This window comes from Microplitis mediator, chromosome 2, assembly GCF_029852145.1.
Source record: "Microplitis mediator isolate UGA2020A chromosome 2, iyMicMedi2.1, whole genome shotgun sequence".
Lineage (NCBI taxonomy): Eukaryota > Metazoa > Arthropoda > Insecta > Hymenoptera > Braconidae > Microplitis > Microplitis mediator.
In genome coordinates this window covers 6019007-6034570 of record NC_079970.1, presented here as the reverse complement: position 1 = coordinate 6034570, position 15564 = coordinate 6019007, and the positions used below count along the sequence as shown (strand labels likewise).

The following is a 15564-nucleotide window of genomic DNA, read 5'->3' as shown; positions in this document are numbered from 1 at the left end:
ATTAGCCAGTATTATTATCTCGATCAATTAAAGTAATCAAACAGTAGCAATTATTTTTTAAAATTAAATTATAAATTTTTTAATAAAAAAAATGTCTAATAAATTTCACGAAAATTGACAAGTCTGTTATCTAAATACTTTTATTATATAAAAATGATAATTCCAATGTTTTATAGTCCATTAATATATTAAGAATTTATATTTATAAAAATATATATGAAAAATAAAAGTACGTGATGATGTAATTTAAAAACGGATCATTGGTTTGAAACGAGCAATGTGGCGCCAGGTTTAACTAAGAACATGACAATAAAAGATTACGATCTCTACTAACACCCTCATATGTTACCATTATTATATTTTTTCATATATTTCGTTTATATATATTTAATATCGGCTGTCTCATCTAATTAACTGTAAAAAAAATGTTTTTTTTTTAAAATCGTTAACGAAAATATTAAAAAATTTTTATATTTTTTTTTTCTATCGTTATAATTGCAAAAAATAATAAGCCGTTATATTTTGGTACCAACAAAGCTGAAAAAATGCTATTGTTATTTTTTTTTCACTCCTTTTTTTAATCTCTACGTGATACCGTTTCATAAATAAATATTCTGGTGCAAAAAACTGAATATCGAAGCAGCCGTAAATATGACAGGTATAATTAAATATAAACCGGGTAGTATTGAAATGTAAAGAAAAAAAAATTATTGTTATATTATTGTGGAATCTATTATTGTTCTGAGTTACCATGAGTTTGAATTATCCAGAGTACCCGCTTTTTTTTACACGCGAAAAAAAAATCCGCTTAAAGAGGATTTTTTTTACCTTCATATTCACATTCTCAACTGTACAAAAGTGTAAAATTAAATTTACATTTTATTATATTTTGATAAAATAATGGCTTTCAAAAATTTTTTCAATAATTTTTTTTTATCAAAAAAATAAATCCGAAAACAAACAAGATATTTTAAAATATATTCATAGAATGTATTTGGTTAAAAGAATTGAATTTCCGGTTTATGACGAACAATTCAAAAATTTTTTCTATCTATTTTTTTTTTTTTTTTAATTAACTTATTGTTTTATTCAGTTGATAAAACTAAAATGATTGAAAAAAAAAATTTAATAATGAATATTGATACAAAAATATGTTAACTCAGTTAAAAATAATTTAACGGCTCGTAATTTAAAATAATAATTTTTTTAATGTTTATTTAACGAGGTATTGGATATTTAGTGGAGGCTAAATAAAAAGAGTAGTGACATATAATGCGTGTAACTCAAGTATAACGATCTAAATATAGTATTTTCTAACATAGAGCAAAGAAGTCTAGAGCTTTACCTGATCGTATTAACCCAGTTCTTATCGATTGCCTCCAGGGTTTCGTTACTGCCTCAGATGAACAAAAGTACTTGATAAAAAATATTGTTACTCTTTATCAGCCTGTAAATTGACTTTCTCTGGTAACCAGTCAAATAAATTCGATCGATTTACCAGCTGATCTAATTACTCGTTGTTTATGCCTTCATATTCAATTTTTTCCCTCTATTTTTATTTTTCTCATATTTCGACGCTGTTCTATTATTTTTCCGACTACTCATTACTTGAATTATTGTAAGAAAATATTATTGAATAAACAGTAAATTGAGCCCTTGACAAAATTAATGATCTATTTTTTTTTTTGTACAGAATTTTATTTAACTGAATGAGTTCATTGAACCTCAAATTTCAATAAATTAATTCGTGTTTTTTTTGCCTTAAAAAAAATGAGGAAAATCAAAAAATTTTTTTTACAGAATTCAAATTATTTCGAAGGTTAAACTTTTTAAAGGAGTCATTTTACCCCACTTTTATTGATAGATTTTAATTCATTAATTAAATTGGTTAATTCAAATTAATAAATAATCCTGAATAATTAATGAGGATCTGAAGTACGAGCACAGTTAGAAGTTTCAGAATAAAATAAATTTGTTGAACCCTTACTTAGACAGCTATTAGTATATTCCCTGAATCTTAAATACTGTTCATACCAGAAAAGACATTAAGCTTTTTAATTCATTATTATTACTGGTATTACATCAGGATTTAGAGTAACCCTTTTATTACAGTCTACGATTTAGATCAAAACTTTGAATTCTCCGTTTTGGGGGAGAGACGAGCAAATTGAGACGCTAAGAAAATTATGCATCTTCTTAAACTTTTATAAGCTGGATCACGAGAAATTGACTGAGAACTGCTTGTCAGTTGTCGTCAAAAATCACTCAGTCAAGTTTTCGGTCAATTTTTCATAAAGGAATTTCCTACACGCTGAAAAAAATCCTAACTATTACCATCTTGCAGTAGGGAATGATTACCATCTCTATAGTTGGATTAGCGAGACTTTGCATCTCGGATATTTTTAGTTTTTACCCCCACCATCTAAATTCAATACCTAAGACATTGCGTCTTGATAGTGGGGGTAAAAAACCGAAGCTCAAAGTCTCGCTCATCCAACTATATGTGATAATCATTATCATGCTTTTATGTTAACTATTCGTTTTTCGTATAGTAATAATTACTATTGCCGATAGAAATAGTTACCATCTAGATAGTAATATTTCTTATATCTGAAAAATTTTGGACTTTGCCTTCTAAGATAGTAATGATTATCATCACTCCAATAGGAAAAGTTAACATAAAAGAATGAGAATCATTCAAATGTAAGGATGGGAATAGTTACTTCGTTAAGATGGCAAGTATTACCATTTTTTTTTCAGCGTGTAGACAATATTAAAAAAAAAATGTACGGGCCTTTTTAATCGTAAGTAAACTGCAAGTCATATCATTCAACGTAACCCTCAATTCGTTTACTTGAAAAAATTCGTAAAAATTTTCTCTTCAATTGTATTTAAAGTCCTCCCAGAAAGTAAATCGCCGTCGGGAATTATCGGAAATTTTCGGTTTATATTGTTAATGTTTAGTAACGGCGTGAAATTAGACTTCTTTTCTAATAGTAGGGGTAAAAACCGAAGACGACTTACTCTTTGGGAGGACTTTAGATGCGAAATGACAGTAAAAAATCGGATTGTCAGTTGAACCTGCGGGCCAGCCCCAAAACTTCCCGCGGTTTTCGAGCTTAAGAACCTCGAAAACATTATTGTGAATACATTTGCGAGCTCTTCAAGCTCAAAAATACTTTTGTATGCTGTTGTTTTCGAAAAAAAACGTTTTTCATCATTTTTTCTCCGACGATATCTCTCAAACGAATTGACCGATTGAGACGGTTAAGGTGGCAATCGACGTGGTTTATTAAGTTGAAGAACTGGTGAGATTTTGAAATCGATTGATTCAATTTTTTCGTAGATATTCGAAAAAAACGTTTTTCAATATTTCTTTCATCAACGATATCTCTCAAACGAATAAACCGATTGAGGCGGTTGAGGTGGCAATCGACGCGTTTTATCAAGTACTAAAGCTGATCAAATTTTGAATTCGACTTATTTAGTCGTTTTTGAGATATTTCAAAAAAAATTGAAAAATTTTTTTTTTTAATTCTTTCGACAACGGTTTCTCTTGAATGAATGAACCGATTTTGATGGTTGAGGTGGCATTTGACGCGGCTTATAAAGTTTCAGAGCCCAGTCGATTTCGGAATCAATCCATTGAGCACATTAAAAGTTATCCACAAAAAACATTTTTGAAAAAATTTTATTTTCGGAATATCTCCAAACGCACCCTACCGATCAAACTCAATTTCTCACAGCTTCAAGATATTGACAAGCCGCGTCAAACGATACCTTAAAGTTCAAAATCGGTTCAACCGTTCAAAAGATACAGGTATTTACATACGTACGTACATACATACATGCATACACTCGGACGTCATCTTGAAATTAGTCAGAATAGCTTCCTAGAAGCTCAAAACGTCAAGATCTCTTAGAAATTCAATTTTCATAAATTGGACCGAAACCAATAATTTCCCGAATTTTTGAAAATTTACAATTTTCTTAGCGGGAAGTTAAAAAATTTTTCGGTCAATTTATAACAAAACAATGTTTTGGGTAAAATCAAGTTCTCGCAAGAACTGTCATTAAATTCAAAAAATAACTGGTGGTCAATTTTTTAGCGGTCAATAGACGTCAATTGTCAGACAATGTCTCAATTAACATTAAAAAAATTTTCCTTTGAACAAAATTAGGTCTAAAAAAAAAAAAAATTTTTTTTTTATATTTCTTAGTAAATATCTAAGTGTGAAGATTTACTGAAGTCAGAGATGTAATTTTTTCATAAAGTTCGAGAATAAAAGCATGAAAAGAAAATTTTTCAAGACTGAATGAAATAAAATTTGTGAAAATAATTGCCAAAATGCTTAAAATTATGAGTAATTATATATATTTATATAAATAAATTTTTTATATTTATTTAATGATAATTGATTTTATTTGTATAAATAACTAATTAACTTTCATTGCCCAAGCTACAAAAAGTTGGATATAAAAATTGTTGATTGAAATATAAATTAAAAATAATAATCCATTTTCTTGCCGTTGACAAATAACTAAAAAAACAAACACCTACAATCCAGTGATTACACAATCTGAAGATTAAAAAATCAGGCATGAAAATCCATTAATATCAAGTGAGGTTCAAGTAGACAGTTTTATTTATCGAACCATAAATTTATAAACAATCTAAAAAAAAAATTACAATTAAAATTAAAAAATTATTAAATAGAAAAATCTTTTTTTTTTATTTTTTAATAAAAATATTTAAGAATTTCTGCTTATCAGTCCAAGTAATGAGTAATGAGCAATTAAGCTAAATTACGTATATAAATTTTTAAAAATAAACATTCAAGTGTCATTAAGGTTCATGCGCGAAGCGGGAGTGTGCGCACAAGGATACCTTGTGGAAAGAGAACGAGTAGATACAGCTAAAGCTCAAGCTGCTCAGCTCAGCACTGAAGCTTTTTCAACCAATCTAATATACCTACTGTTACTCTTTAATCGTGATTACGCGTAATATTTAATGATAAACATTTGTGCTAGTCCGCATTGTGATTAATAACTCCGATAATTATCCATCTAAGTATACATATACCTTTACTCACTCAATATATATATATATATACATATATTCATATACAAATATACATATACATGTATATACACATACACACATACATGTATATATGTACAGAAATATATATAAAGTATCATGAGAACGTTTGTGAAATTTACTGAAACATAAACAATTCCTGTGAAAGCTCCCAAGATTATCATTGGGCGGTGTCAGGTTAGGACTTTGATAAAAAAGGTAAGAACAATTAAATAATTACTCACATGCATGCATACATAAAGCGAACTTTAATTAACATCATATATATTTTATATTATTTTATTTTATTACTCATTTTTTAGTAAAAGTTTTTATGTCAGGACTCAGGACATAAAAAAAATTTGAATAATAAAAAAATATATGACGTTATATCACATGATAATAAAAACAGCCGGAAATTATATTAAATTAAATCAATATTTATTATTGATATAAATATATCAAATTATAAATTTCGATAGGAGCAGAAATAATTTTTTTAAAAATACATCGTTTGCAAAATTTTGTCCTGCTAATTTTGAACCGATTTTTTAACGAAATTTATTTATTTAAAAAATAAATTTAGTGACATTTGATATTTAAAATTAGTAATAGAATTTTAATTGAATTGTTTAACTAAAATTGATAAGTATATAGAAGTATATGTATACATATATCTAGATGATAAAATCATGTAAGACTATTCGCAAATTATCAGTGAAATAATGGGCTAGGGAATAATATTGTGGTAGAATGATTTATTAAAGACGGTCGTTATACGTTGAGTTAAATTATACCTTATATTTTAAAAGTTAAGTGATATTTATTACGTAATTTATTATCATACTCCTTTCATCTATATATACACACACATATGTATATATATCTGTATCCATATTGTAAATGTACAGGAATCATATACAGTTGTCATTAGTATGTATGAGTCAGCAACAGTATATATGTCATGTACGTGAACTGTAATATTAAACTATGAATTAAAGACCGGGTTCTTAACAAGTTAGTTTCGTTCATAAAATATTATCGTAAAATTTAAATTTTAATTAATATTACAGCGATGAGGATAAAAAATAATTACTGGTTAATTAAACTAATGAATAGAGACAAAAGAAATTAATTGCTAATAGGGAGTTTATTAATAAATTAAAATAATGACAAAAGTGATGCTGACAGTAACTAATAATTCGCGCTCTTTTATTAATCCACGGCACTGTGTACACTATAAAAAATCAATAAACTACCCGTAGATAGAGGATAAAAAATTATAATAGACTTTAGAACACAAGGCTGTGTACTCTGCCGATCAGCCATGTGATGTACACGCAAAGTAAATATTAAACATACTTATAAACCTTTCGTGGCTTGTGGTGTATGTGTATATATATATATAAATACATCGTTATGGTATTATATAAGAGACGTATTTTTTTTTAATTTAAATTTCCACTCGTTTACTTGTAAACTTTTATAATAATCTATAATCTATGTTCGTTAATTATATTTCAGTTTAACATTTATTATTAGAACTAAAAAAAAAAGTTTTCAAGTTAATTAAAAATTATTAGTTCTATCAATTTAATTTACACGACAATTTTCAAGTTTTCATTACATAAAAGTTTGAAAATTTGTTATTAAATTATGAAATTATTGTTTCAGTGAAAAAAATAAAAAAAATAAGAAAAACTGGCGATTTTAAAGAATTGTATAACAAAAATGATAGACGAGGACGATCACGATGAACAAGTACGTTGTACCGGTAGTGATGTGGAAATAGAAGAGTACACGGACACGGAGGAACCAGCATACACAACTTATCAGTCAACTGACAAGCTCTTTGATACAGAGCAACCGTGTTGGCAAAGGTTTAGTTTTCTAGCCACCTTGGGCATTGTCACAGCATCGGTTACAACCTCTATCATCAGTTTGCCACTCTACCTCGAGAATGTCAGCGGCACAGCGAATGCCTACACAGGTACCCAATTGCACCCTTGTTATGTAGCACTTTATACTGCGTTCTGCACTGAACACTAAACACTCTATCTACTGTATACGCAAAACCATTTTACACACCATTATATAGGTGACAGGTATTTGTGTATTGTGTGAGCTTCGATCAATTGACGTTTACCATCCACTTCTATAACCGGCAAATATATATCACGGATTTAGTTCTCTCAATACAGAACCCAGTAGACGAGCGGAGACAGAATCGGGAGGAGAGACGTCGGGACAAAGCTGATAGCTGTCTCTTGTCATGATAGATATTACAAGCTGTCAATTCATACTGACTGACGCGAGTCTTTGACTTTTAAATAATCATTACTATTAGTATTGATTATTATCATAATTTATGATGCACTGTAAAAAATTGCGAGTGATAACGAATTTTATTTAAATCTGAATTCGTTCCGTCACTTTACAAACGGAGTAAATAAGGAGTTTGCTTTTTCAGCTGAGTGGTTTCGGAGTGATCTGGAATTCATTTCAATCCGCATTCACTCCAATTCGGAGTTTTAATATTAAAATAAACATCTTTTAGGAGTGAATTTCACTCCGAGGGGATTAAATAAATAAAGTCATTCGCCTCTTATTCACTCCGCATTTACTTCGCGTTCATTTCGTTAATTTTGAACTTCCCGCTTAGAAAATTAAAAATTTTTAGAAGGGAAGTTATTGGTTTCGGTCCAATTTTCGAAAATCGAGTTTTTCGGATGGACGTCCGCGTGTGTGTAGGTATGTATGTATAGATGTATGTAAACTCATTTTTGTCGTACGACTTAGAAATGATTAGGTTTTGAAGTCAATCGGCCAAGTAGTTTACGAGTTCCCATACAAAAAAAAAGAATCGGCACATTACTGGGTCGTGAATGGCTGCCAATTTTCAAGCATCGGCCGAAGATCGGCTCAATATCGGATGATAACGGTATGCCAAGCATGGCAGTCGCAAGCATTGGCCAATCATGGCAATCAATCATCGGCCAAAGCTTGGTATCAAGAGCACTCGATCAAACCGTTGGCCAACGAACGGCAGTTAATTGTGCGCCGTTTTTATAAGCAAAAAAACGGCTGCCAATGATTCACCATGCATGGGCCAGTATAGTTAGCCATTTATTGGCCAATCATTGCAAACCAGGCATCGGCCGATCTATGGGAAAATTTCGAAGCTCGGCGACTTTGAATGGGTTATACGAAAAATAAAAATTGAAAATTTGCTTGTTTTAGATTTTTTTCATATAACTCATAAACTACTTGCCCGATTTGGCTCAAAACGTATTAAGTTCTAAGCCTTGATGAGCTCTTTCGATTGCCGCGAAACACGTTTTTGATTGAAAAACAAAATAACCATTTTTTGTCTTCGGAGAGCTTAAAATTTACAAATCATAACGTTTTTGAGCTTTCTGAGCTCGAAAACCGCGGGAAATTTCGGGGTTGGCCCACAGGGTCAACCGTTTTTCAGATTTTTTACACTGTGGATTAATGTTAATTATTTTTTCATCTTGCAGGACTTTTATTTATTGCATTTCTATCAACTTGTATTTTGGGATTGATCTGCGTTATTGGGGAAAAAGTATCGCCACCACCTACACTTGTTCCCAACAGTCTCAAAATAAAAATACCAAGATGTAGTCTCGTCAAGATAAGTTGTTTTTACGCACTCTCGGGAATACTTGCGACACTTTCATTGGATCAAAATCGAGTGCTTTGTCACCTTCAGGATCCCATCAAGGGCATAACGCTTGTTTTCTCCCTTGTTTACTATTTTTTCTTCTGTCGCAAAAGTAAGTCATCGTTTTTTTTTACTCAAATATTTATTCAATAAAAATAACAATAACCGCTGCTTTGTAAGCACGATGATATACCAATATCCGAATAATAAATCAAAATAAATATGAGAAACTGGCAAACAATGAAAACGTGCAAATAATTCAAACGAACAAGTTTTAAATAAAAATTGAAATTTATTTATTTTTATAAAAGTTTTTATATTTAAATAATTATTTACTCACAATCTGGAATTATATTAGTATTGTCGATAGTAAACTCAATATTATGCCAATAAATTTGATTGAAAGGTTGAAAATAAAATAAAAAATTAATTACACTGACTCAATTAAACTCTATTTCAAGGTTTTTTATTTTTTTTCTCCTGTTACATCACTTTAGATCTTAAATTATTGAGCGCTTTAATCCGATAATTTTAAGTGAAGAGACGGGTATAAATTTCTAAACTGAACTATTATTAAGGAATCGATATTCAAGTCAAATTGAATACCAAAGTGTTCAGTACCCAAGAGTTACTTCAATTTGAATTATTTCAGTTGAGACAAAAAATTTTTTCTCAAGTAGCGAAGGGAGAGACAAATTGGGTTTGCAAAGAAAAAAAAAGCAATAGTGTTTTTTTTTCACTAATTCTTTTTTTTTTGTCCTCAAATAAGTGTTTGATGTCACTACGACTCAGTCATAAATAAAAAATGCAGGGCAAAATGGACTGCTAAAAAAATTTTACAACTTAAGATTCAATTTTACTTTTTTTTCATAATAAAAATAATTTTAACATAAATTTTTTTTTTAAATTATGCAAATAAAAATCTGTCGGCTGATTTTAGATTTAAAAATTTTTTGAAAAAATTTTTGGAGGCCCAAATTGCCCCGCAAAGTCTAAATTGATCATATGCAATTTTCGAAAAATTTCTGAAGGCATATTTTCGCCCGTGGAATTTTAATTTAAGAAAAAAAAAGTCCACCCCCTCTGTCTCCCTTCTCTCACTTGATAAATTTAAATTTTTAAAAATAGTTACTGTTATTATTCATAAATAATAAATAATTAAGACCCGAAATCTTTCAGTGATGAGTCTTCAGCGTATATTTTCCAGTACGACGATAATAGTCGGTCTGTTTATAAGCGTGGACTACGGACTGTGTGATGAATTCCGGTGTCGCGGCCGCGAAGTATCTGCACACACATTAACAGAAAGAGGTTCTTGGGGTATACGAGCGGTTTGGACACTAGTTTATGTGGCATCACTGGCAGTGTTTGCTATGGTCTTCACTCTACTTGAGCTCCACTTTACCACCGGGGTAAGTACGGTCATATATATAAATATATGTTTGCAATATAGCATAGTAGATTTGTCTAAGGCCTAGGCAGATAAAAATATTATGCCGCCCACATAAATTCAGCTGTTATGAGCTGATTGACTAGGGAGAGATTTAATTTACAGCAACAAAGTGCCTGTCGTTTGTTGACGACTCAGCACAATTCATTCCTCTACACTGTATCGAGGCTGGTATCATCTCGTGATATAAGACGACGTGGTTCTGAAGAAGAAGGGGGCCGTTTATTACATGTCACTGATCCAGACCCGACGATCAAGCATAAGCACTTACCCAAACCACCGATACTTAAAACTTTGTTTCATATTCATGCCATTTCTTTTATTGTCATTCTCGCGTTTATCTGGATTGATACGCTGCCTGGTATTGGTCGAGTAAGTATTATTTTTTTTTTTTCTTTATTTTATTTATTTTTCATGTCATTTTTTTATTCATACAATTTTTTGTTGACTTGGCATTTTTTAATTTAAGAAAATTTTTAGACATAAATTTTGTGATGCATAAAAAATGTCACAAATTTAGTTAGTGACAATTTCGTAAAAAAATGAAAATTTTTTAAATTTGAAATTTGCATATCTGTTGTAGTTAAATGATATGATTTTTTTTTTTATTTATTTTACCAAAATAAAAAGACCATTTCTCTAAAACTCGAATATTGAGAAAAAAAATTTTTTTACTCTGACAATTTCATCTAAAAGCTTATTTTCGCTTCAATCTCCTTTCTTGTTTTTTTTTTTAATTTTTTAGGTCAATTTGTCCTCGTTTTATTGAATACTGCAGCAAAAAGCTCGAGCTTGAATAAAAGTTATCATAACTAGAAAAAATCATGCCGAACTTAAACTTTTCATTATAAACTTTTCAAATGCAGCTGATTTGACGCGACTGTAATTTTTTTCTCATAACTTTACTCAAAAATAAATTTAATAAATTAGTAGTAGTGTCGCCTCTGTTTCCGCTAAAGAAATTTAAGAAAAAAAAATAGTCAATCTCTCAAATATCAGCGCGAAAGCTCCAGCCCAAGTTACAGTCGGAAATTTTATTTATTGTCCTTAATATTGTTTTGATTTATAGATTCGTATTTTATTTCATACTTTATTTATTCTTTATTTCACACTTTAGACTCGAATAAATTTTTTATTCCGTCCCAATATTATTTATTTATATTTTTTTTCCGCATCCAATTTTTTATTTATCCTTTTTCTCTACCCCTCTTTTTTTCACATACTGTAGTCTCGTATTTTTTATTCCATGCTTTAGACTTGCAGTTTTTATTTTATATCCAGTATTTTTCTTACTTCATCAATCACTACGATGAAAAACACATTTGTTCTTTCACTTTCCTATGCCAGTGTACCCACACATTAATTCCTATCTACAAACACACACACGCACACATACAGAGACTTACATATATACATATTTTATTATTTTTTTCTCTGTACATGGCACTAGGGTCTTACTCCAAAAGAGCTATACACAACAATTGAGCACGGCTTCAAGTGTCACTTTAAAAGCAGCAGCTCTTGCACTGGAGTAGCGAACCACGGATGGATTTTTCTCTTCTCCTACATCACCTTTTCCATATCAATCTTGAATTTTTTGTCCATGTGTGAGAGTGCTGTCTTCACCGTTGCCGCAACTACTATTTCTCTACCTCTATCCGGCATTTGGTGGAGTATTTATAAGATGGATGTTGGTTCTAATGGAGGTAAGGAAACCCTTTACAAATACATACATATTTTATTTATCTAGTAAAAAGGATTATATTCATTCAAATAATTATTAGAGTTTCAAGTAACGGTGCATTAATTTAGTCGAATAAAATTTATTGCAATGAAAAAAAACTGTGGATTAAACCGTGAGTTCACACTGTAAAATATTTTGAGTCCACGGTTGGAGTGAATAATTTGGTGTTAAAATTTTCAACACTGCCGGTGTGAAAGTTACATGATGCGGGATGTTAAATTATGGACCGTGTGAATGAGGACGTTCAGACCACGAATGGTGTAAATGTATAAGTTATTTATTTAAAACTCTCGATTACTTTGACAATAAGTATTTGATTTTTATTTTACCCCTACGAAAAAAGTATATATACGGGCAAAATTGAATATATGTTTCATATATGCGGCATATATTCAGATTTGCCTGAATATATACGAATATATACTTTTTCCGTACGGTATAAAATAATCTACATCAACAATAATAATGATATTAGAGTCGGACCTCGTTATAAGACAAGTTCGGGTCGTAGGGGAAAAAATTCTTAGAATTAAGGCTCCCCCACTATTGTGCTTAGCAGTGTTTGCGCCCGTCTCACTATAAGACTATCGTCGTTTTGCGTTTTATTTGTGTATTCGGTTCAACTCTACTCTATTATACAGTGAATCTATTTTGTATATAATCATAAATAAACAGAATTTTGTCATTCTTTTCTCTTAATTAATTATGTGAAACCATGAAATTTTTCATATTTTTTATGAAAATAAATTACTTAATCTACAATCTATATGTATGCAAATTTTATCTCGATTTTAGTCGTACTGTTCGTTAGTCTTATATCGAAGTTTCGGCGCAAAATTTTCATTGATTTCTTGGTGGGGGAAGCGTTCCGAGAAAGTTTTAACAAATTAAGGGGAAGAGTCTTATAACGCGTAGTTTTATCACTATACTCAGAAAATTAAGTAATTGTGTTTATTATGCTAAATTGTTAATTCCGCTCATCTAGAATGATTAGAACGTTTTTCAATGCAAAAGTACTTAGTGTTATAATTTTTTTTAATAGTATTAATAATTATTGGATGATAACTTCTGTAGTAAATGTCGTAACTCAAGCGCGAAAGCGCAGGTGTGCTTTATGGACGGTTTTTTATTTAATTTTCTGAGTGTAGGTCCGACTGTATTTAATAATTTTTAACCAAAGATTATTTTATCAAACAATATTTGAGGTAATAACACCGAATAGTGTGAAGGAAAACACTCATACGGTGTTAAAAATACACCGCTTGATATTTCACACCGTCAATTCACACCGAACAAACCGTATGAAGTCCTCGAGGACGATTTTAACACCAAAAATTTTTTACAGTAAATGTATATTTTATAATTAAAACTCCGGATCGTAGTGAATGAATTGAAATACAATCCATGTTCACTCCGAATTGACTTATAATTTTTCACGGTGTAGATAAATGATTTTCTCTTTTGATTTATTATAACAAACCTTATTTTACGGGTAATCTTTTACTAACTAAAAATGATGAATCACTAGATTTTTTGACCGCTTTTTTCCCCTCAGACGTAATATAATATATTATAGATAAACTTATCAATTGAGTGAAATAATAGTTACCCTAATACGCTTCTAGCATAACACAAGATATTGATTAGCAACCTTATTTAAAAATAAATAATGGGTCTAGGTCAAAATTCTTGATCAATAGTCCCCAGATCTAAAATCCCTAATGAAAAAAATGTAAATGAGTAATACTCGATCTCTGGAATTAAGTGATTTTTGATAATTTAGAATTAAGTATTTTTAATGGAGCTCATAATTAATTAAGTAATTTATTTTTTTTTTTATAAAGGAATAATTATATGGTCACCTGGTGTAACTGGTGAACTTATCTGCGCTCTTCTCGGTCTTCCTGTAGTACTACTTGGACTTGGTCTTCTTATAAGATCTCACTTTCGTGATACTCAACCTACTTACCAAAGTATTCCACCTCCAGATCTACATCGCGAAATCTACAATAGATGAATTTTATCCTTTAAGAAAATTTAAATTCATTTTTATTTATTAATAGAGATTAGAAACATGAAAGTATGCGTGCGATCATCGATCAATTGAATTTGAAAAGAAAAAAAAATATATATATATATATATAAAATATATATATGTATTCATAATTAATAATCAATAAGTAGTAAGAAGAGAAGTTAAATTTTCATGTCATGCCAAAAATATGCCGAGCCATGTCAACTAATTTTTAAACCTTGTTATAGCTTTTAGACTTTTTACTAATTCCCTTTCCCCATTAAATATAAAAACATTAATAATGTTTTTTATGTACACATCTTTTGTTATCCATATTAATTGTCACGTACTTTTTTAAATGAAAAATTTACAGAAAGTAGTTTTATATAAAAACAAAATTTTTAAAAATCAATTTAGATTTAACATTTTTATTTATTTTTTTATTTAAAAAGATTTTTTTTTATTTTAATAAAAATGCTCACTGCTTTATTGTAAAATACACGGATTGCCAAAAAAATTAATCAGTATTTGATGCTACGACTTAAAAAACAAACACAGTATTATAATTATTATTTAGAATTAGTAATTGTATTAATAAGTGTAAGACAATTCATGCCAATTATTAATATAATTAATTAAAAAGTTATTTTTTTATTAGCATTCCATGCGCTAAATTTAAAAAATTAACTAACTACAAGTCACCGGTTTAATAAAAATTTTAATTAATGAATTTTTTATTACAGTCATCAAATTATTTACTTAAATAATTATGTGATAAAAATGCATAAAATATTTCATAATTTTAAGACTTTTAACATCCGCTGATTTTTTTAAATAGAAAGTGCAAAGTAATTTTTAACGAAAACTCTTAAATTTTTTTCTAAGTAATTTTCATAATTTTAATAAAAAAAAACGATCCTGAAGTTAGCAGACAGTTAAAAATTTTTTGATTTTTTTTTAACAATTTAATTTGAAGAAAAAAAAAACTAAAAATATGCACATGTAGACAATTTAAAAGACTACAGGTGCAATTTTTTAATATATTTTTTTTTTATAATTTATTGTTTAAAAAAAATTTTTTAAATTATTAGACGTCTGCTAACTTCAATACCATAAAAAAATGTAGTCAATTAAATTGTCTTTTAAAAATAAAAAAATTATTTATCGAAATAATTAAAATTAATTGAATAATGAATTTCAATAATTTGTGTAATTTGTAATTTGTAATGATTATTTATAAACGATCCCTTGTAATGAAATTCATTCTAAAAAAATTTAAAAATTGTTCGCGCTGTAGAGTTTTTTAATTTTCGGCGCAAGTCGCCGTAAAATTTGAAGTGGAATTTTAAAAAGTAATAGTAATTCAATTATAATTTAATGGAAATCTATTATTATTTATATATGAATTTTGTTTTTTACTGTACTCATAATTTTATTTCGAGAAATTTTTTTGTCGACAAATTTCAATATTTGTTAATTTTGACGTATGAATAAATAAAAATTTGAGAACAAATTAAAAAAAAACACTAAAAGTTTAAAAATACTGACATTAAGTTATAAATCACGATTATTTATTTTTGAATTTTCTGAA

General features: G+C 29.0%; 1 protein-coding gene across 2 annotated transcripts; it reads left to right on the top strand.

The window, feature by feature from the left end:
* The first annotated feature begins 4899 nt into the window (after positions 1-4899).
* On the top strand, positions 4900-14684 carry LOC130663652 (uncharacterized). 2 transcript variants are annotated; one of them, XM_057463011.1, is made up of 7 exons: positions 4900-5299; positions 6755-7070; positions 8602-8877; positions 9945-10177; positions 10321-10587; positions 11666-11921; positions 13804-14684. In XM_057463011.1, exons 2-7 carry the CDS (start codon positions 6812-6814, stop codon positions 13974-13976), a joined length of 1464 nt encoding a protein of 487 aa, XP_057318994.1. In that variant the 5' UTR covers positions 4900-5299; positions 6755-6811; the 3' UTR covers positions 13977-14684. The 2 variants fall into 2 exon arrangements, with proteins under 2 accessions (XP_057318994.1, XP_057318995.1); XM_057463012.1 differs by lacking the exon at positions 4900-5299 and adding an exon at positions 6075-6425.
* The last annotated feature ends 880 nt before the right edge of the window (positions 14685-15564 follow it).